General features: G+C 33.6%; 1 protein-coding gene across 1 annotated transcript in view; it reads left to right on the top strand.

Annotated features, from left to right (window-relative positions):
• LRP1B (LDL receptor related protein 1B) overlaps positions 1 to 24,244 on the top strand; it is a 751,404-nt gene that overhangs the window by 574,503 nt on the left and 152,657 nt on the right. The window contains exons 41-42 of the mRNA XM_074873779.1: positions 13,277 to 13,466; positions 14,932 to 15,136. Of these exons, the coding sequence (XP_074729880.1) occupies positions 13,277 to 13,466; positions 14,932 to 15,136 (395 nt within the window). The remainder of the gene's footprint in view (positions 1 to 13,276; positions 13,467 to 14,931; positions 15,137 to 24,244) is intronic.

Genomic DNA, 24,244 nt, shown 5'->3' with positions numbered 1-24,244 from the left:
TGTTCTCATTACTCCCAGGAAAGCATTAAAGCCCAGGGATTCAGAGTTGAAGTTAGCCATACAAGAGACACAAACAGCTCACAGAAATATGTGATGGTGACTTACAAGCACTATTTTACTCTGGTGTTACAGGAAGAGACTGAAAGTATTACATGAAAAGCCACTGGAAATTTTTACATTTAAAACAGACAAAGAGAAGAAATACTGGTGAAGCACCAATGCAAATACAAATTGGATTTTTAGAAGAACAATAAAGTATTCCTCATTACTTTATAATAGGCTGTTGTACAAGAGCTAAAGACATTCCATAAAGCATAGTTGAGAATTATAGTTTCAAGAAATTGTTAGGAAGTGTTTCTACTTGTAATCTTAATATGCCCAATTTCATTTTTCATTAGCAGAGTCAGCACTCTGAATAATTGAACGTCAGATGAAATTTTGTATCCTTGCAGAAAATTTACTGTATATGCTTGGGATGTATTTGTGAGCTATGGTGTTTCTTGTGTAGAAATGCTTCAGTTGGTTTTCCATTGCAAATGAGAAGGGATATCACATCCCGGTATACGTTAGTTTATTGTTCTGCATGTAAACCCCTTTTCTTTATGTTGAGTCATTCATTTTAAACTGGTATTTTTGTACTACATATCCCTTCCTTTCCACAGTCTGCACGTGATTTTCTCTCACTGTAAACAGGAGACAGTTCATGAGGCTGCTTGATATAGTGGAAGTATTTGACCAACAGTGATACCTATAAAGGAAAAGGTGGTGGAAGACTGGTTGACACCACTGATTCTATTCACTGAAAGATGTAAAATTCTAAAATTTTCTCTTTCCATGTTTACTATATATGTTTACATAGATATTATTAAATGGAATCCAGCTGAGAGATTTCAGTAATATTTCATTGCAGGATTAAAAAATAACATCTTTGACATTCATTTTGCTATCTTTTTCTTCCAAAATTATTACATACATGTCTGGAGCAAGTTTACTTTATTAGGAAGAGATTCAAAACCACATTGGAAATATCTAACAATTCTACAATCCCTTTCTACCTCATTAAGTTGAAGTCTACAAATCATGCAAACCTTTACTCAGTATTTGACTCAAATAGAGAAAACAGAGTACATTATAGGTACTGTATTATATGTTGTCCTAGATTTTTAGTTCACTGAATGTAGATCTGCTCATAAAGAATCCATTAGCTGATGGATTTCTACCTCACTGAAATCAGATACGCCACTCAAATCTAACACGTTCGTGAACTTTTCTGCACACTGAAAACAGAGTTAAGATATATAGAGCCCTTTGTTAAACAGGTTTCGAGTTCACTAAAGACAGATTTATAACTCACGAGCAACCCATTATCTAACATGTTTTTAGCTCACTGAGAACAGTTTTACTACCCAGAAACAACCCATTATCTAACATGTTTCCAGTTCACTGAAAACAGATTTACAGCCCATACGCAAGCTATTATCTAACATAGTTCCGACTCACTGAATATTGATTTAGAAATCATAAACAACCCATTATCTGACAAATTTTCACCTCACTGAACAGATTTGCAACTCATAAACAACCCATTAGCTAACACATTTTCAGCTCAGGGAAAGTAGATTTACAGCGTATAAACAACTTTATCTAACTTGTTCCAGTTCACTAAAACAGATTCAAAACTCACGGAGAACCCAGTACCTGATAGCATTCTGTCTTCAGCAGGAAGAAACGGTAACAACAAAAAACCGGTGCAACATGTGGATAGTATGCCATACCCTAACACCTTTATTTTTTTGTGCAGTGTAGGATTTTGGAGTGGATTCTTTCATCTCTGAACTCTGCTGATGATATAAGCATTATTTCCCTTGGTCAGTCGTTAGGGACTACTTCTTTCTTATTTTTATAAGTAACTTTATGGTGTTAACCTTTCTTGATTGCCAATTTTGAAAAATTTACCTTGTTCTTGGCTGTGATTTCCCACAAATATTCTTTTGGGTGATGAATTCTCTAACCATTCAGTATCGCTCATTATTTTATTGCTATAGCATTATGTACAGTTTAATCCAGTCTGCAAACAATTTTAAAATCAACTGATCGATGCAGCAATCCATATTTTAAATATGTTGTGACATGACTACTATCTGTCTCCTGTTTTGACATCAGTATTTCCTTCCAAAAAGAGTGTAAGAGGTTATATTTTATTGTCTTTCTTCCTTTAAGTACCCACTGTGAGAAGTATTAGGCTATAAAGGAATGAGTAGATACTTACTGTGAGGTCCCACCCACCCACTAGTTTCTTTGTAATCTTCCACTTTTTAGTTGCAAATATCAGCCGTGCAGTTCACTCTACACAGGCTAGACTGCTTCTGCTTCTAACCTGTAACCTAAGATATACATACGTGTACTTTTGTATCCTGTTATGTTATAAAACCTTCATGAACCTGTTAAGGCAAAATGTTTGAGAACCTTCATGATGTTCCTATTTTTCATTGTCAGTGCTAGTCCTTTGTAAAACAAAACATGGTCACAGGGATTATATTTGGAAAGTTCATGCTATATATATATTTATTTTTTTCTCTGTTCTTCCAGTTTGAAGAATTGTCAAGGATTCAGTCTGCAAAAAGGAGTATTTTTTCATTTCACATAAGCTTTCTGGAGCTTTTGATTGTTAGAACCAGTGCCTTGATAAATCAAATCCCAATTCATTTGGTAGTCTAGAGGAGATCTGGGGAGATTGCATACACTTTGGAAGTTGGTTTTTGTTTAATTTTAGCCCCCAGAGGACTGTAGACTTTGTAGAAAATGGAAAGAAGGGATTCGATACAAAAGGAGGTACAAAAGGTAACAAATTTAGATGGAAGTGACACAGAGTTTAAATCAGGGTGGCCATCTCCAAATAATCTTTACAATTTCTCTTCAGTCCTACCAGAACTAGAACTTCTAACTGTTGCCAGTCTCTCAGATAGAATTTGTTACTGAAAACCTAGGTTAAAATGAGGTAATGGAGCAGTATACAGAAAAACCAGAAATCAGTAGCAGTTAAAGGCACGGTTATGCAAGGAGGTATTTGGAAATCTGACTTGTTAAAAATTTCTACAGGTTATCAATTTCATTGGAATAAAAGGGTCTATTCTCCTCTCAAATTTTACTGCTTTTTTTGTGTCATTAATCACTTCTAGACAGAACAACACTATTATTTGAAACTTCTGAAGCAATTTCTTTAGTATTTAAACTGGAATCCATTTCGAAGTCGCTCTGATCAACATACACGAAGTACTTTAAATCTTCATAGATCTAAATAGACCTATCTTCCATCAGCAAGTAATTTTAAAGTAAATCGAAATGACTGAAAATGAAAATGTTTCAACAGAAGCAAGCATCTATTTGATATATGAGATTGTTAATATTATATGCTTATCCCCTCTCATACCACATCACCCACTGCCTGTTGTTTTGCCAACTGATAAATGGCAAGTTTATTTTTAATGATGTGACAATATGAATAGAGATTTCTTCTACATGGAATTAGAGGTCTCAGTTTGACTCGGGGAAAGTCAAAGATAGTATATTATTCACAAAGTTTCCTATTACATATAAGATGATTAACACTGTGGATTGACCCAATAAGCCAAAAATATGTTATATTGGATGGGATAAACGTATGGTTTTTTTCTTCTATAACATCCAAGATTAAGTCCTAATTCACAGACCATCTGCTAAACTTCTCTTCTTTACTTCAGCATCCTTCCTTCTCTGCCTGCCTAGAAGCAGAGTGCCAGAAGAGCGTCTGTTTTCCTTCTTCCTTCCCTGCTGAATATGACATTTGTGTATCAGCAGCTCTGAAAAAGTCTAAAATTTCTATTGACTGAGAACAGAGAAGACCATCTTAAACCATCTCTCCGATAAACCATCTGTGTGAGCTATCTTCCATCCCAGTAAAAACACAAATTAAGATTAGCTTTAGACAGTGGGTGACTAATATGCAGTGGGAAACAAGAAGCTACCTCATAGCATTTGTTTTGGTTGTCCTAAGTTGTTTCAAAGGCTAATAGTGTTGTCTCCTTTTTTTTATCATAGGTAGAAGTTGAGGTAATATATTCATTAACCAAAGCCTGCCTCACTGTATCTATAGAAAAACAGTGCAGTGTTCAAGTACGTTTAATGTAGTGGTATAACACTAGACAGAAGACCAATGAGGAAGTTAAAAACTAAAGAAGACAGAGCCAAAAAAAAGGGGGAGAAAAGGCAAAAGAAGGCAAATGAGAAAGAGGAAAAAGTATTAAGATGAGATACTCTCAACGAGCTGTTTTTTTTTTTAACTGTGCAAACAATGGCACTGAGACATTTTGCCAGTGTAACGTCTTTCACAGCACAAAAGGAAGTGTTATGTGAAAAAACGCTCCTTCTGTTTTGAACTTTAGGCACTAGTGTCTATAGAAGGCAAAAATCTTTTCACTGCTAACATAAAGTGTCAGATTCTGTGATGTATTGTAAGGCTTTTTACAGTCTGAATCTTTTAAAGGTGTTCCAATGTGTGCTACTATTCTTTCTAACTAAATGGGTCCAATTTAACTGTCAAAAAGGCATTTATGTTCCCATTTCTCTTACAGAGCATTAAATTTGGTACATTGTATGAGATCCCTTTAGTTTTGGAGATTTCTTCTCCAAGAAAGAAGTTTTTAATCTGTTAAAAATAAATACTTTAATATTGTTGCTTTTACCTCATAAATGAATTGGATTTATTATAATTGTATATTTTGGAATATAGGTCTGGTGATTCTCACTTTTTAAAGGAGGGAAAGTGAGAGGCTATTGTTAAGTTTAGACATTTAAGTAGTAAAAACTAAAATTTATTATTACAACTGCAGCCTTGTTAGTGAAAAGCACGGTGTCTGGTTTATCACTATATTTTGTTTCTGGATGTGGCTGCATATTATGATTAATGGGTGAAATTTATGAGCTGTTGCTATAGGTGGATGAAGTTTACTAACTTTATATTAAGCACTTGTTATTCTAGAAATATGTATTTTTACACATTTCATGCTTTGTTTAGCTGTTTCCTGGTTTGAAACTCTGAAATATATTCATGATGGGAGCTGACATACACTGATCTTTTAGTTCAGTCTCCCCTGAGCACTCCCAACCTCAGTATTCAGGAAAGGTGCTTCTGCCTATTAAACATGAGATTATTCATGAAGAATTAATACTGTCTGTGACTGCTTCAACTTTCCATGTTGCCCTTAAATTTTTATTGATGTAACTATTTGCTGATGTAAATTTTTACATCAGCAGCTGTGGCTTAGTTGCATAAAATGCAAAACTATATTTGGTGAATTGTGAGGAGAAAGCTATACAGAAGAACGTCTCTTGGTGTTTTCTCTTTGTTTTATTCTGAAGAGTAATGTGATCCAGCAAATATTACTAAGTTATTAGGCTGTTCTCCCATTAATGCTTCTAATATCTCTATAGTGTTTGGTTTTACTTCAACAGTACCAATAAAAATGAGTGAGTATATGTATTTATTAGAAGACTTACTAGTCTTAGGGTAGTCACTCTAATAGTATTGATTTAAAGGTGGTAAGGCTGAACAGTAATTTCTTTTGAGCCTACATGTAATGTATAAAAAGATAATATGGGCTCATGTAATTAGGAAAAAAAATCATCTATGACAATTGTTGGGATTTTTTAAAACTTCATAAAACACTTCTATCTCTCGATGCTAACTTTCAATTCTAAAAGTCTTTCTGCTTTTAAAGCTTCTTTTACAGGGATACTTTAACTGTTTTGAAGATATGATATTATAACACTCGTTAACTAGTAATGTATATTGAACTATACTGGGAGGGTTACCTTACAAAATACTGTTGTTTTTCTAGGTTGTTGAGTTCCCTATATTTCCTTAAGTATCCGATGTATCATTATTCCTTTGCTACATTATTCCCCGCTAAGACAGTCCCTAAACCTAATCAAGGAGTAAGTTATATCTAGGATAAGATAGGACAGAATATTGCAGGTTTATGTCTCTGTTGATGTGGTTTTCTTCAGTGACCTGTCAGGGAACAACTATGGAAGGGCTATATCCATTGTTGGGGAAAAAAAGTAATTGGAGGTAGATACAGATTTTCTCATAAAAAGCTGTTGGTTATTTTTTCCCCCATGGTAAAAGCGCTAAATCATTCTTTGAACAAAGATAGTATGGTCTACAAGAATGTGGACATAGAATTAAATACATAATTGTTATATTTAGTAGCATAAACCGGACTTGATTTTTAAAAGCTGATTATCACAGCAAATTATAAGGATAATATCTACTGTGGCTTCACTAATGTGTTTTTTAAATGCTAACTGGGAGCAGAAAGAAACCCAGCTTTTGTGCACATAAAAGCCTAGTTGTGATCAAGCTTACTGTTTTCAGAGTTACTTTTTTCCTCATTTTAAAGAGCTGATTACTTGTTCCATGTATATTCAGGTAAAAATGACCAAGAAGTTAGTGATGTTGTTTCTGTTCTCTCATTAAGAGTTTCTGAGCTTGGGTTTGATCCACAAGTAAGCTAAATTATATAGCGAAATGTAGAAAAACCACCAGTGCTGGTAGGGGACAAGAAAAAAAACTTCAAATAATCTAAAATTGAAACGCTGCTATAAATTATTTCTTGGTATGCAGCTTTTACAGAGCTCTGCCTGAATAACTCAAAAGTGTTTGTAAGAGTGAATAATGTATTTCTGTCAGTCTTCATAATGAAATTAAAAACAAACAAACAAAATGTTCCAGAAACACTGTACAACTTGCTGATTGATCCTTTCAGGATCAGCTTTTCCTTCTGGTATCTCTGTCCTATTTACATCATCAGCAGTCTGTAACCCCATATTAGTGAGCATGCAGGTATTCACAGAGTATCAATAGGTCACCTACTCTCAAAGGTCCAGCTTTGCCCAAAGGTGCAGGTCTGCTTTGTCTGGCTCCAAACTGGGCTTTGCCACTGTTGTACCACAGGTACATTGAATCACAATCTAATGCACGTCATCCCACAGAAATATCATCCATTTCTACTATGCTATTCGGTTGGTTGGTTAGTCCACGCATATATGATGAAAGTCATCAGCTGCAGGTTAGGTTCATGCTCTTTTTCATGCTAAATTTTGATGTCTCCTGCTCTGAATAATCTCATCAGTTGTTTTGTATAGACCTTCATAAGTTCACTGATAAATAACCTACTATTTAGGCATCTGCCTGTCTTTCACACTGAGCTTATTTCACAGATACAGTAATTACATACGATATTTTATATATCTTCATTGGCATAGACTAAAGAAATGTTATAAATCCAGAAGGATATTTACCTGGTAGTTTTTGCTGAATATATTAGAAGTGTTTCTTGAGTAAATATCCAGTATTTGTATTTTCATTTTTATTTGCACGTAGACTCAATTTTTAAGTGTCATTAGGAAGACACCAAATGTTTTGTCAGATGTGAGCTTTCAGTATTATACTTTCTACCAAAAACAAAAGGTTATTTTTTTCTGGATGATAAAATTATTTTATTTCTCTTTACATTATTCACAACAAATGTTCACTCTTTGCAGTGGTGGCCACCACAGTAAGTTTGAAGGAATAATAAGGTTCCGTCTGTGGAGATATTCACAGTGTCTTGAACTTAAGCTAGTTGTTGCCTTGAAGAACCCAAAGGCTGTCTTTAATACAATCCTATTGCATGTAGTAATCTTTAATGTATAGTAGTGTTTGATATGTTTTTATATTTTGGAGATAGAGAAAAATGATACAGATGTTTGCTGATTTATGGTATAATATTCTTAGGCTAAATAGGAAAATTAAATAATTGGTTATTACAGTTCTGAGTTGTTTATGACATATTAAAGATTTCTGTTATGATAGAATATATGATGGCCTTGTTTTACACGTGACTGACAGAAGCAATGAAGAAATTAAATCACCCTCCAATTTTTGAGACAAATAGAACTCATCTTGCCTTTTTTTTTATTACAACTTATTATTGTCTTAGAATTTTTGTTTAGCAAAAGGCTTCCCGCTTTAAGGTACTTGAAGAGCAAAGTAGAAGGGTAAAGAATTATTTAAAGTTCTGATTGTGCAGTCAGTTAGATACGTGAACATAAACCCTTTTCTTCAGGTGCTTTATTGCTTGTGAGGCATTCTATTCACCTCAGATCAAATGGTGACCACCTGTTTTCTATCACTGTAATCTTACACAAACAGATTGACAGAAAGCAGTACCATCTCCTGTGACCAGTCTGGTGTAACAATTGACATGCCGTATCCTGAAAGGCATATTGTGAAAGCCCATTCAGAGAATGAATAAAGATCAAGCAGGTGTTTAATGTTAAGTACTGAACATTAAAGCCTTCTCCAAACTTCTGATATTGAAGTGCTGTTTATGCTCAATTTTATTACTTTGATGGCTTTTCAGTATTAGAAACGTTATGATGTTGACAGTTGTTTTTTGCTTTACAACTTTGCTAAAGAAAAGGAGTTGGTAAAAATATGAAATTAAAGGAAAAAGGTAATGAACTGGTTGAACCGGAAAAGTTTTAACTGTAAACTTTCAAGAGAATTTTAAATGTAGAAGATAGGAGATAAAAATCTAGGAAACTGAGAAATAGTATATAGATTACCAAAAGTCAGTGACAACAACTATTGGATAATTTAAACTTTATGTCCTTTAGTATTTTTATTTTCTGTTTGCAGTAATGAGGGAGCTCTAATCTGAGTTCCTCAGTTATTGATTTGTTGCTTGTCTGTTCCCTGGGAAAGTCAGATGAAGATCAGCATGACAATATTTATAGGCTGCATCTCATCTGTGGGATGCAATCCATCTTCGTTAAATTCAGCAAAAGTGATAGATAGCATTTGGCAACGTAATGATGTGATCACTCTACCATTGCCTTTGTAAATCATAAGCTGTTGCATTCTCTTGTCTAGATATTTAATCAGTTATACACCCCATTACTGATTTAATTCAGAATGTCAGTGGCAGGTGAATAATGTGAGTATTTGTATATTAATATCATATTGTATTAATGTTCCTTTCATTTAAGTATGCTATTCATGTGAAAATCATAAACTGTTGCTTCATGGCTAGAATAAATTTAATCAGTGCTGTAGGCATCTAATGCCATCAGTGTTTTAATTCAATATGTCAGTGAAACAAATGTGTTTCTTTTCATTTCCAGTTTCTTTATGCTTTACTAATTCAGAATATTATATGATGCTATGAAAATATGAAGCTGAGAGTAAACAAATTACTACTTTTCATCATGTCAGTAGATCTTGGGACTGAATCCCCCAATTGTAGCACCAGATAGGATGAGTACATATTTTTTATATGCTTTAAAGCAACTGAATATATAATAATAAATTAACTTAAAAAAAAAAAAAAAAGTGCTCTAGAATGTTCCTTGGAGGAAGTGTGAAATAAGAAAATATAAAGTAATACCAATGCATACTGGTAATGATATAACACTAGAATAGAGTTGCTTTGGAATCTTCTCCAGTGTCCTGTCTTTGGCAATATGAAGTTGCTAGAAGGTTTTACTTTTAAGGAACCACCTTGATACAGATGTTTGCTGATCTATGGTATAATATTCTTAGGCTAAATAGGAAAATTAAATAATTGCTTATTACAGTTCTGAGTTGTTTATGCCATATTAGGTATTTAAGATTTCTATTATGATAGAATATATGATGGCCTTATTTTACATGTGACTGTCAGAAGCAATGAAGAAGTTATTCATCTATCTGAAAGTGGCTAGATGACCATCTCTAGAGCATTTCTGTCCTCAGTTGGCATCTATTTTATCACTGATAAAAGGATTTATATGAACTTTGGGATTCTTCACTAACTTCTAAACCAAAAAGTTTAGTTGCACCTAGAAACAATATAAAATAAAAAAAAATATTGTATTAGCACTGATAACTTATTATACTGAAGATTTGCCTGAATAGTGTACAAATGGTACCTCATCCAGCTCATACTACATGCTAATAAGAGCTAAGTTAGTTGTCTTTTCTGTTGTAAGAATTTATGTAAATCTTGGATCACTTTAGCATCTACTCTTTCAGTCTTATGCCATTGACTTTAAAAGCACCTTACTTACAGATTTCTAAAAGTATCAAATGATACTTTTCTGTATATATCTTAAATACAGAAATTACAAATAAACACATATACATGTGTTCTGTATATCTCTTAAATATAGAAATTATAAGTAAACCTACAAATGTTGTATTTGAAGAGCATTTTCATCATTCTAGTTGTGTTTTACATCATCAAGTATAGCTGTGGCAGGAACATCATTATCTTTTGTCTACTACAGAAGAGTTTTAGACAACATTTTACAAACACTGTGCTTTCAAATTTCTTGATAGTTTCAGACAAGAAACAAAGCTAAATTTGATGAAAATTCAAGAAGTTACATGAAGGAAATTTATTTTTTTTTTTTCTGATACTCGTCTTTCAAATTAAGAACATGATTTGCAGCAAATCTTAGTTAAATCCTGACCTTGTAAAGACTGTGTCTTTAACCACAAGGCAAAGACTTAATTTCATTTTTCTAAAAACTTCCATAATAAAGATGAGGAAACACTCATCGTTCACAGATATGAAAGGTAAAAATAGTGTAATAAATGCTCTGATGGTTTGTTCATTACAAATAAAGTGCAGAATTGGTCAGAAAATGTCAATACATCTTCTGTCATTTTTTAATAAAATCACAGAATATCCTGAGTTGGAAGGGAGCCACAAGGGATCATCAAGACCACCTCCTGACTCCACACAGGGAAACCTAAGAGTTAAAGCATGTATCTAAATGTGCATGTCTAAATTATATCTAAGAGCATTGGTTTTAGTGTAGAGAATTGTAAATTGTGATTCAGCATATAATTTTAATGGAAATTGGTAGATTAAGTTAGAATTGTATTCCTGGCTGTTCATATTGACACTTATCACATTTACTAAGTTTTCTTTTAATTTCACAGTTAGTGGAAGACTTGCAAGAAGTGACCAAGAAATATATCAAAGCCTGTATCTAAATTGTACAGGATTCTGCCCCTGGGAGTGATCCCTAGGCCCAGACCAGGGAGCAGAGTGGTTCTTGTATGCAGTGCTTGGCCTGGTGCCTCTAGGATGATTTGGGCAGTCCAGCTTTCCTTTGAATCCTGTCTTGTGTTTCTCTGGCTCTAAGAAATTACAGTTTTTAGAATTTCTTCTGGCTCATGCTGCCTAAAACTGTGTGCTGGCTGTATGTCAGTCCTAAGAGTGATATTTTGATGTTATGATGTCAAGGATATTTTTTGCACGTTGTGAAGCATGGTTTGAGGAAGTTAAGTTGTATTTGAGGTGTGGAGATTTCAGTGGTTAGGAGGTCTCTGTAGGCAAAAGGAACAAAACCTGATGTGGTCTTGTTTATACTCCCAAAAGAGGTTTTTTTTCGGAAAGAGTAGCAAATTTTTGCCAGAAGAATACATGGGTTTAATTCTCAGAAAGAATTAGTTGTTTTGTTCCAGAAGGTTGCCCTGGTATAAAGTAACGTGTGAGTGCTCAGGGTGCAAGACCCGAGAATGAAACAACTGACTTTCTCAGTTCATAGTATAGACAGACATACCCAGAAACTGTATAAACCAGAGTTGATACTAAGCCTGCATTCAGGCATGTTCTAACTGGTTTTAAAATACTTCATGAGGTGTTTGCACATCTCTGTCATGATGTTTGAAATAACTGATTAACTTTGAATTCAGTTGGTGATTTCTGAAACATAGCAAAGGATTTATTTTTTATCTCAGTATGTTTTTGATGCTTAAAATTCAAAATAAATTAATAAGACAACTAAATATTGCATTCAAAGAACAAATTCGTGTAACCCATTAATCTTTTTGAAAAACAGAATTCTTATCAAAAGGGTAATCTTTGCAATGCTCAGAAGAGTTTTTATAATTTCCAAGTTGCTTTCAATGCCATTTTTAAAGTTAAACTCAGTCACCTTTTTGAGTTACTTGTAAGTGAGCTGAAGATATCTTTTTTCATAAATTCTCTTTCATAAGTAGGAATACCCTTTTTACATATATTCATGTCCCTTTATGGAGTCTCATCTAATTTATTCTTTCTTCTTTAAGACAAGTCAGTGAGACTTCTCTTATAGATATGTAATGAAAATGTAGTCAGAAGATCTCCAAATGCTTTAGAAAGAAAAGTATTTTTAAAAAAGATAAAAAATTACTTGTCTCATAGTTTTGATTTAGTGTTAGCAATTTCAGTGTGATCAAACTTATTTTGGGACTTTGTTCTGTGTATATGAATTGCATGGTGAAAACTGCAACTTCCAGCAAGCTGAATGTAAAATGTAATAACCGGCATAATGTAATCCTTATTATATTTCTCAATTTTTGCCTTTTGTAGCTCATTAATAAGCTGCATGAACCTCCTGGTCTAAAATTACTTGTTTCTAACAAAATAATAGGTGAAGTAATCAACGTACATTTCTGTAGTAATTCAAAAATAATGGTAGGAAATAATTACTCCTATTTCTCACAGTCTGTCGCTTTTATATATTGTAATCAGATACAGTTTATCTTTTCTGGACGTTAAATATATGCTTTAGCTGCTTATTAATATTTGCTTTTGTTTCTAGCTCACATTTTTTAACGTAGAATGAAGGAGTGTGGTATTGTGGCTTATTAAAATGATGTATTGATGCTGAGACCTTCAGAGTTGGTCTTTTTACAGTATTTTTCAGGTGTTTAAAAAAATTATATACAATTAATACCAACAGGACACTTTGATCCCTATTAATGTAATGTGTATCTGTGTTAGAAAATACATCGAAAGATAAGGCTAAATAATACAACTAATTAGTGAAAACATGCCCAAGACTTGGCTTAAATGGTGTTTGAAGTTGTGACTAAATTATTGCTGTCTTGAATAAATGCTTATTATTTCTAATATATTATCTGGGGACACTGTATTAAAAATATTAATTTAATGAGTGTTAGAATTCACAAATATAATCCAGGGATTAATAATGATCTTGCTCTCTATGTTTTTTAATTTAAATTTATTAAAAAAAAAAAAAAGAGATCGATTCCAATAAAAACCTAAACAGGTGAAACGATAAAAGAATTGACAGGGTCAGTAGGCTGAAATAGCTGAACTCTGTGATTCTGCACGATCAACTTTGAGGAAAAAAAAAAAAAAAAAGTCTTATTAGAAGGAGTTTTATTGGCCCTGTCTGTAACCATGTCTTCCAGATGTTGGGTCAGTGGAGGGTCTTGCTTATCATAGAGCTTGGGACACTCTCTATTGGACCAGTTCAACCACATCCTCGATCACAAGACACACTGTAGACCAGAGACGCCGAGGAGCTTTCAACCGGGAAGCAGTAATTACAATGTCTGAAGATGATCATCCACACGTGTTAGCTCTAGACGAATGTCAAAAGTATGTATTATATCTTTCTTACCAGATCTTAATTTTTGCTTAAGGTCAAGGACACAGCAGCACTTCTTTATTTCACAGCCAACTAATACTGCTGAACCCTATGAAGGTTGAGTAGATTTCTTCGTTTAGGAGACAAATGTCAGTATTATTTTTTTTAAGCAATTGCAGAATTAAGATGCATATTTTTTATGTTTTTATGTTTCAGATCAAATAATAGTTACATCTTCATGGAATGTTAAAAAATTCAAGCTGGTTTTAAGAAAAGTGATCTAAATGCAAATTATCAAGACCAATCATTTTATTGATTTCTTTTGTCAGACATGTTATTCTCTTGCTTAAAAAAATAATTTAAGCATTTACAAAGGAATCTGAATTTCTTGTGTGGCAAATTGATAGACCCATGTGTTTATCACAAAAATCAGTATTGTATAAAATTCTGTAACAAGAGATGTACATTTACGGTGTTTGTGGACAACATCCTGGAAAGAAGTCTAATTTAGTTTCCTTCCTGCCACTCTCAAGAAGACTGTGTTTCCTAGTAAAATAATAGGAGGGTTTATATTTCTACTCCAGCCTCTTGCTAATAAGTGTCCTACAGATTTGGGTTACTTTAATCTTCTCTCTTAATTCTGGAAGAGAGGCAACCTGCTGCTTCTGCTTCTTGCAACTGTCTCCCCTCTTTGGGGAGGCCAGACCACATTTCTGCCTTATTGAGTTCTGTTTTGAACTTGTGACAGCTGAACGTGCAATGTTGCATGGGTAGTCAAGGTAGTTATTTCCATGCCCAGTTTATGCTGTATTGTAAAATATTTCCATGTCCAGTTTATGCAAATTAAGATTTTATGCTGTACTATAAAATATTATTTACCTAGGTATCATAAATAATCCAACTGAATCCTGATGGAGATTGCAATGAGAGGATGGGCAGGTTCGGATCAGTGTATAAACTACATTCTCAACTCACTTATTAACATTTTATCCACTATTGTTTAACAGTAGCAAGGGGCTGATTGAGCCTCCTATAGAGCATATTAAGATCATTCGATTCCCCATTACCAACCTTCTGTGTAGCAGTCCTTTGGTCTCTTCTAATATGGGAAAAGCTGCAGATTAATTTCACTGTTAGAAATTACTAATATACACATTAGCAGAATTAAGTTTATATCGTTACAGCTTATATCTCTGTGTAATGGTTTATTATTATGGAGACATGATCAGAATTGAACAGACCTGTGAAGAGAAAAAAATATGTACTTGTATACAAGTTAATGAACTAGGAAACTGCTATAATTTATAGGATGTTGGCTATTACATTTTCTTATTCACCATTTATTATCATAATTACTTATAGATGCTCTTCATAATTGTCTTTGAAGGCATATGGTTTTTCTGTTGCTCATTTCATAGAGAATTAAATTATAAAATGTATCTTATGGTTTTGTTTGTTATTTTGATTTTAATACAGCTTAATGTTTTGGACTAACTGGAATGAGCAGCTCCCAAGCATCATGAGATCTACCCTCTCAGGCAAAAATGCACAGGTTATCATTAGTACAGATATTCTGACACCAAATGGACTTACCATTGATCATAGGGCGGAGAAACTTTACTTTTCAGATGGCAGCTTGGGAAAAATTGAGAGATGTGAATATGATGGATCACAAAGATATGTAAGTAAAACAAAAATCCTAAACATATTAATTGTTTGTCTGCATTTATTAGCATCTTTAAAATGAAAATGTTACAAAAAATCATTATTTGCCTATGCTTCTCCTTATATTAGTTCTGTGTTAGATTTATACTTCTGAACTACAAGTAATGCTCTGTGTACTCCACATTCCAGTTTCTGGGTGACCTTCTGGAGATGCAGACCCTTACCATGAAATCTTTGCATTAGTATTGAGCCTGAAGCATCACTGTCCTAAATGATCTGTATCAACTTGAAAAAAATGTAGAACTAACTTCAGTGGAAGAGGTAGAGATATGTTCTGCTTTACATAGGAGGATTATAATTTTCCTTCAAGTGCCAAACTTTTCTGAATTTCTTTTGTATAATGCTTGAGTGTTACTCTACAAATCTTATTTTATTCTTTTCTATGTGTACATTTTCAGATATATTCAGCTGCAGTCATTACTCTTTTATCATAATATATTTTGGTCCTTGAGTGCTCTATTAGTTTCAGCTCAGGTAGAGCTTTTGCTTGGAATATGCTGAAGGCAGTTGATCTGTGCTCACAATTTTGTTGCATGTTTAGCTCTACATTTCTCATGTTTCATGAAGTCTTCCTTTCGGGGATTTTGTACCTCCCAAAGTGCATGATAAAATGAACGAAGAGCATGTTCTGGCTTGTATTTTCAATTCCCAGCTCTACAAGATAATGTTTGGTACATCAGCTCACTTTTGTATCTATTAATGTAAAAAAAAATATATCCTTTATATACTGTATAAAAGCTTTGAAATCTTTTTTCATATTAGATGAAAATTACATGTTTTTCTGGAATCTTATCCAGGAGAAGTTCCACATACGTTGTTTAGACAAAATTTCATTATTGGAGCAGAATAAGAGACAAGTTAATAACAGCAGAACAGAAGTAAAATCAACATGACTAGGCATATAGTTTTCTTTCTCCTTTTGTTTTCCTTTGTATAAATTAATTGCAGCTCCCGAATGTCTTCAGATGCAGTGACTCTATCAGAAACTGGACAAACCAAAGCTATAGAGATTATAAACTATATAATCTCTGACTATATATTCATTGTGAAAATGTATTATATTTCTGGTTTTTTTTTCTCAGTGAATCCATCTGTGTATCTAAGAATAACATACAGAAGGCAGTTTCGTAGTTTTCATTGGGTTTTTTATTTTGTTTTGTTTCGTCATTTAGGAGATAAAAATAGAATTACTATTTTTCCTTCTTTCATATTATTCCTTGGTTTTTATCCTTTAATTATATCTTGATTATAAATGTTGTATAAAATCTGTACTTACTTTTTATTTAAATTTGGGTCATACTTTCAAAGATGATTCATATCATTTAGATCTGTATGTCCTTCAGTTACTGCTGCATCTTTTGTCAGATAATGTAACACAACAGCACATGGTGTTCCAGATGTATATGTAACAGATCTATATTGAACCATATAACAGCTCAATAGTATTTGCAGAATTGTTTATTTTTCTGTCTCTTATGTTACTAAATATAAGTAATCAAAAGTTTTAACTGGGTTGTGTGCAATGATCTTGGAGTTCTAACTTAAATTACAAAAAGATGTAACTAGTTCAAATGATCTCTGCTTAGTTTCTGCTGTTTGATGTTTTTCTTAAATCCTGCTTCATTTGTCAGTTCTAAAATATATCCAGTCTTATCTGTTCTCATTCCTGACTAATTTGGATAATTATGTACCTGGAAAGTACCTCAGTTTGCTGTCTCCCACATTGAAGTATTGTGAGGGACTTGTTGCCATCTTAAAATACAAGTAGAGAAAATTACACATTTTTCTTGTACTTGTCAGTTTCTCAACTATTTTCTTTGTAGGACTTTGATCACAGCTTGAAAGTTCTAATATATTATGTCATTCTCCTGTCCTTTATCTTCTGTTTTGTTGTCATTTTTGAAGACTGACAGTATGTTAGAGGATTTTTTGGATATTATTCCATCACATGATATATTAATCTACATTATAATAATTGTAAATTATAAACTCCTGTCTTGAAGTAAGGTTCATTGGTCAATTAAAAATGCCTATTAAAAAGACACATGCAACTTTTATTTCTGTCACAAGCAGGAACTTGTGCTAATACTTCATTGTGTTTGCCTGCAAGTTTGTTGGAAATTCAGACACTTATTCTTAAGTTCCTGGAGCTTAACAATGTATATAAATAGTTATATACATGCCATTTTATTCCAGTGATTTGCTTTGCTTAAGTACTTTACCATCTCTATCTACGAAGTTATTTGTCTATGTCGCTACTATTTTTGTCACATTTATTAGGGAAAAGAAAAAAATATCTCATTTAGCTCAGCAATAGTAAAGAATTTAAAAAATAATTTCCTTTGTCTTCTATGCTTTCTTCAGTTCTCGTCATGTTCTATGCTTTTCTTCAGTCATAACAAAATAAGCATCACAAACACGAAATGGGGGATGATGCAACTTAGTTGCAGAAACCATTTCTAAAATCCCACCTTTTTATCACACCTCTGACTTCCAGTTTGCATCAGTGACAAAGTGATCATTCATTCAGTTTTCTCAGTCACTGCATGTTGAAACTTTCTACTTCTACATTGCCTCTTGGTTTGGCTTTCTGTCATTTTAACTCTTCTCCCCCATTACAGTAAACAAAAAAGCTCCTGAAAGCAGTAAGTGGAGTCCAGCATGCTCTTCTGAATGCTTTTTGGGAGCTCTGGTGTGTTACCTATACAAAGCTGTACTACTATTGGTAGTCCTACTCCAATACCTGTTTCGGGAGAATCAACTTACTTTGTCAGAAATACTGATCTGAGTTCTCACATGCTGTGAGCTGTGAATCAGACTTGTGTGTGTTTCCTGGGTTCTGAAGGCACTTCCCCCTCATTACATAGATGGAGGTTGTCATATCAGGAAAAAAAAAAAAAAAAAACAAAACACCAGGCTGCTTCATTCAAATCTGCACTTAAACTGTACTGGCCTCACAGCAGTGCTTCAGCAGAGTTGCCCATCACCATGTAGATGCATTCTTACCGATACAAGAATGCCAGAATCCAGCCAGGAAATTGTGTTATTGATCTAGTGAAGTAATATTTCCAGGGCAGTTTTTCTTCATTCATATGCTGTCCAGCTTGATGAGATCTCTGGTTTCTGTAACATTAGGGTATTACAAGTAGTAAACATTCCACCGCTCTGGTGATCTGAGATTCTTTAGGGTGTTTCAGCAAGGTCCTGCCATCAACCAGCCCTCAAAAATAGTTTAAACAGATTACCCTTTTCCTCACTATCTCTGCTTCATTGCTTTCTAGTTTCAGTTAGGTTAACAAAGGTAGAAATTGTATAGTAGAACATAAAATGCTAATGGTAATGTAATGAATTTTCTTCCAGATAGCAGCTTCTTTCTTCATTCTACTCACCACAGTAATCTAGCACATTGATTGGGTAGAAAATAATTTAGCAGTATTGAATTGACTCTTTTAAGTGGATTGTAAGAGTTTATTGATTTTGTGTTAAGCTGATATTTTAATACTAGAATCTGGTTGCTGGAGTACTCTTTCAAGTTTGGAAGAATTTTTTTTTGTTATTTTTGTTCCTTTTTATTACTTAGAAGATCTGCAGGGTTGTTGTTTTTTTTTTTTTTAACATTCCTTGTTCTGCTGTGTCAGATCTTCTTGTTTAAAAAACAAAAGTGGCAATTATTTTTTTCACAATCCCTTCCCATTTTCCTTCCAGTTTTGCTTCTGCCCATAGTTGGATTTACTATTGTGGCCACAGCTGTTTTTAGCTGCTTAGTGCTTTAAATCTAACATTTTGTTCATGAACACAGGGACTGAGCCAACAGCAAATAAAGCTGATTATATATTTTATATATTTTTTCTCATAAATCATGAGCTATTTTGATTTTTTCCTTTTCTCCTTCAGTATTGAGTATTCTGTAACATTTTAAGTATCAAGAACCTAGAAATATAGTTAATTTCCTGTAAACAGAAGTCAGATTATTTTCTAACATCCAAGTTGGAATGTTTTTGTTGCAGTTAGGGTTTTGTGGGCCTATAGGTGTGATTGTTAAAAGCAATATGGTTATAGAGGTGTCTCCAGTAATTATAACCTTCATGTAATTGCAACCTTCCAGTAATTATACATTTCAGTTTCTAGAATATATGTTTATATTTTGTTGGAATTTTGTATTTAAGCAATTAAGTTCTAAAGTTGCTGTGCAACTTGTGTTATCTTCAGTAACATTTTATTGGATCTGTTCTTCAAACTAATAAATGCAGAAATGGAAGCTAAAAGTTTGGCTATGCATTCATGAAAAACTTGACTTTGCCATCTAAAATTACTTTTCAGATGTCATTATATTTGTAGTACAAGTATGACTGGGGACAGCAGAGTAGTTTTGGTCAGTTCTTGGAAGGTATTCATGATGACATCAACGTTACCTTGAGAAGTGGCCGAATAACTCACTAAGGCCACTTAGAGGTAAATCATACAAAATATTAACAAGTAGAAATGTAGACTGTCTAACTCTATTAAAATCAGAATGTGATAAAAAGTCTTAGAAAAGATTCTCACGAAGATCTGAGAACATGAGCAGTTACAAAAAGATGCAAGTCCTGAATGTGATTCTGAGTTGAAGAATCACATTGCTGTATTCTCGATATACTAATAAATAATCAAAGGTGAAAACTAACCTGAAGGAAACTAATGTCAACTAGAAGGCAGATATTTTAATATGCTTCGATGGTTGTCTAGAAAAAAAATAAAATTGAGCCTATTCTCCATAGAGAAATTATTTCATCAGTTTCTACTGCTTCCTTGTGATTCTGTTAAACAGCACTAGAAGCAATAACAGTAGAGAAACAAGAAATGCTAGTAACATTTGATATTGTTAGCACAACATACACAATTTACAACCTATGTTTTGCCATATTTTGCCTCTCCTGTTCCCTCTTTTATGATAGTTTATCATTATGTTCTGGGTTTTTTCATAGAATCATAGAATCATTCAGGTTGGAAAAGACCCTTGGGATCATCAAGTCCAACCATCAGCCCTACTCTACAAAGTTCTCCCCTACACCATATCCCCCAACATCTCATCTAAACGATCCTTAAACACATACAGGGATGGTGACTCCACAGTGTCCCTGGGCATTTTTAATCAATTCATTCTTTCTGTGTTTGAAAAGCAACTAGAATGGTGTGGATAATGTTGGAAATTAACAGTACTAGAAGTGAAGTTGTGGTGGATTTTTTTAAATTTCTCTGTCCAGCAATATTAAACATATTAGCTGTAGTGGGAATGTGCTATTCTTGATTCTTTTCTCTTGCAAATCTGATAAAAATGTGTCTTTGTTTCTCAACTTTCTAAATGTCCATGTTTCCCTTTAACATTTGTCTGAAGAACCAATACAAAGAGTGAAATACCCCCCCTGCTTAAAATAGTTGTTTTTCTAGGGAGTCTACTCCATTGACATTGATGAGTTTCTTTGAGTAGTTCTGTAAACTAATGCTAAGATTAAGCCTAATGAAAGCGATTCCCTAACCAATGGCAATAAATCCCCTAATCTGTATGATCTAGGCAGGTGGTTGACACAGATCCAACACTGTTAGTTTGGGACTGTTTGCTGAAATATCTTGATTTCTAGTGTTAGTAGCCTGGTAGAAATTAGCTGACAGAAGGAATTAATGAAAAGATAAAAATAATCTCTGAGGCTATGGAGATTAAGATAATTTATAATATCTCAGGATCCCACGAAATTCTAGGAGATTGAAACAAATGTAACATTAGATCAAGTTTGTCATTGTCATTTATGATGTTGAAAATAAGTATTGTGTAATTAATACACATGTAGTTGCAAAGAACCTGGTTAATATAGTTGCAATTTACAGAGATGAATACTTTCCATTTGAATGGCACTGAAAAGTACAGGCCTGTTATAAACAGTTGCTTAATATATCATTCTGCTGAACTGCAAATCTAACTAGCAGCTGGAACACTGCAAATTTAGCATTGCGATTTGGTTTTCAGTGTCTTAAATGTTCATTTCTAGCATTGAGAAACAAAAATTAATTGTTGAAGAGGAAGCACTTCTGATTTTGTTACATTGCACTTGGACAATTCTACGGAAACAGGATCTTACTGTTCTTGGTAAATGCAGTATTCTAGTGTGTCCATTGTATCCTTTGCTATGTGACTGCAATTCAAGTTACCATGAAGGTATTTTTGAAAGATAGAATAAATGAAAAGAAAACACATGCATTAAAGATATGACAATGATGAAAATAAGGTCTTTATTCAGACCAATCAACAAAAAGGATGATTATTTATAGCAGTGATTGGCAGTTTTTTCACAAAACCCAGCATAAGCCTAGACTAGAAATTCTCTAATTTCTTTTGTGGCAACAGGAATGAGAAACTGGTAAACTCACAAGTGTTCTCTTCAGTACCATATTTCTTTCTTCCTCTGTCTTTAAGTTCTTCTTCCACCTCACCCCCCGCAATTTTTTTTTTTTCTGGTTAACGTAAGATTTTTGTCCTAATAACATTGGAAGGGCAGAATTTTGGATACTCCAGATCAAGACTGATTAATTTGTTTATCCAGCAAGAGATAGCATTTTTGCTTTTTATTAAAGCAACTACATCAGTAACAAGCAAAACAAGGACTCTAATCTAAGTGTATCTTTTTTAGGTGGCTAAATCAAATACATAAAAGTTATTATTTAGTTTATTTTATTTTTTCCTATGTCTGTGCAGCTGGCTTCCCTGTATCACACTCTCATATATTTTTTTTCATAGATCCCTTGTCTATACTCTTTTAAAAACAGTATTCATAACTGATTAATAAATATGGCATAATATTTTATGTCTTCCATTTGAAAGACTAAAACACATTAGCTAATTTTGATTAATGTGGTGTTCTGTATAAGTCAGTTCTGTCAGACTGAGTTTTATGATATTCATCTAAAATGTTATTTATTTTAATATTACTGATACTGCTTTATACTTGTGTAATGATTTTATTATGCAATTGACTTTAAATTGTCATTATTTTCAACTAGATTATTTTATACTAGATTTCTCATTCTGTTATAGACCTCTAAGTAGAGGTAGGTACCTTTAAAAGAGTAAAGAGCCCTTAAAAAACTTTTAAAAGCTTTATTAGATGGCACTGCCCATTTATTAAGCATTTCGAAAGAAGTATTATTAGTAAGCCATTAATTAGAGCTAAAATACTTAAAAGCGACTCATATTTTAAGCTGATGCACTCATCTTTTTTAAAAAACTGTCCTTCTATAAAAGTTAAACATTGTCATGATAAGAATTGTTATGAATCTAATTCTTACTGACAATCTAATAAGAGTTTTCTATAAATCATTCAAATTATAGTGTTCTGGCATAAATTCTTGTCTACCTGACATGTCTACCTGACTGGCTTCTTCCCTGTTTCAGTCATGTTTTTGTAGAGAAACTGCTACACATACCTCAAATTTAGAGCAGCTGTATGTTAAAACAAAAGCTGTCTGGAGAACTTAAAAAATCAGAACTTAAAAAGGAAAGGATCATAGTTAAAAATAAATTGCCCTGCTACTTGTGACATTCCTCCCCCAGCCTCCAGTCTCTTTATCTCTTTACAGGAAGCAGAGAAGAGTTTTCATCTGTTATTCAGAGCTCAAAGTACATGCTGTAACTGAATGTCAGTATCATTCTGTATTAAAACACATGATGTACTATTGGATGTCTTTGACTTTCACTGGTTCAGGTGGAAGGGGTGGTAGGGATGTCTTGTTCAGGTTTCCTTAATGTTTTAAAATTGTACATATTGCAATTTCTGGTATGAATTTAGACTTACAATAAAGTTTGTCAAGACGGGGTCTTTATATGATTAATTTTGTTTTATACTGTTAAACTGTTTAAAAACTTGTTGCTGTAAAAAAAAAAGAAATCTGTTCAGGTCAGATCTTTGTAATGCAGAACAGTAATGCATTGTTTTTTTCAATGTGTGCACATTCATTCACTACCACATTTCTCTCTTCTGTGACCAAAAACATTGCTGATGACCATAATTATTCTTGCTTACTGCCTGGGGCACAGGGTGCTTTTTGGCAGTTTTTGTCCTTTCTAGAAAAGGTCTTAAGTATTTATACAGTACTGTAGTGCTTGTGGGAGTGCCTGAATGTGGCCTTTCTGAATTAAATTTTGATTATGTTGTGGCCTATTATCATGCTTGACTAAATTTGATGGTTGATGTTGTACCTTCTAGTTCTCTTTACCTGTATACTGTCTGCAGAGGTTCAGAAGTTATTCCATGTATGGTGTTCTGTGTAATATAGACGCTCAGTTTCTTACAGAACTTTGTCCTTTTTCCCTCTGACTCAGTGTATACAATGGCTTTTCAATTCCAGTACAGTTTATGCACCCTTAACTGAACAACAGGCAGCATATACTGCAGTTGTATGATTGCAAATTAACTGGGTATTATGTTTGTGTTGATAATGTGCTTCCAGATGGGGTATGTAAAGAGGTTTTCTCCTGTATTTTTGTAAGTGGGGGCACTGCTTTGGGACCTTTGTTCCTACACAGCCACCAATTTATATAAAACTTACTGTAGGTTGAGTATCTTGGAATTTTTACAATTTAAAAAGATGATTTTTCTTATGATTGAATGGTGATCACTGGTTCTGCACTGGCTTTCTTCTCAGTGTTATGTATTCAGGTACATGCATTCCCTGAAAGACTGTGGCAGTTGTCTTATGTCTAGATCCAAAGCTGATCAGATTACTTTCAATAACTCAGAGGAATAAATCTGCAAATTGCTTGTATTGGCTTCCATCACTATTTTGTAAGAGACAAGCAATCAGCAAGAAAAGAAGAAGCAGGAAGTAATGGGCAGACCCTTTTGTGCTTCCTACCCCTCCTGGGCCAGACAGATGAGGACAGCCAAGGAGGGTCACGGTGTGAGAACCAGAATTTTCATTACATGATCCTGCTGGTGAATCTACAGGTATCTCTGTCCAGAGCTGCAGTCACTGCTGGCAAAAGGAATGTTCAAGCTGTACAGAATGCAAGATTTAGAAACATAAAAGACTTACA

Source organism: Strix uralensis, chromosome 6, assembly GCF_047716275.1.
Source record: "Strix uralensis isolate ZFMK-TIS-50842 chromosome 6, bStrUra1, whole genome shotgun sequence".
NCBI lineage: Eukaryota > Metazoa > Chordata > Aves > Strigiformes > Strigidae > Strix > Strix uralensis.
This window is presented reverse-complemented; position numbering and strand designations above follow the sequence as displayed.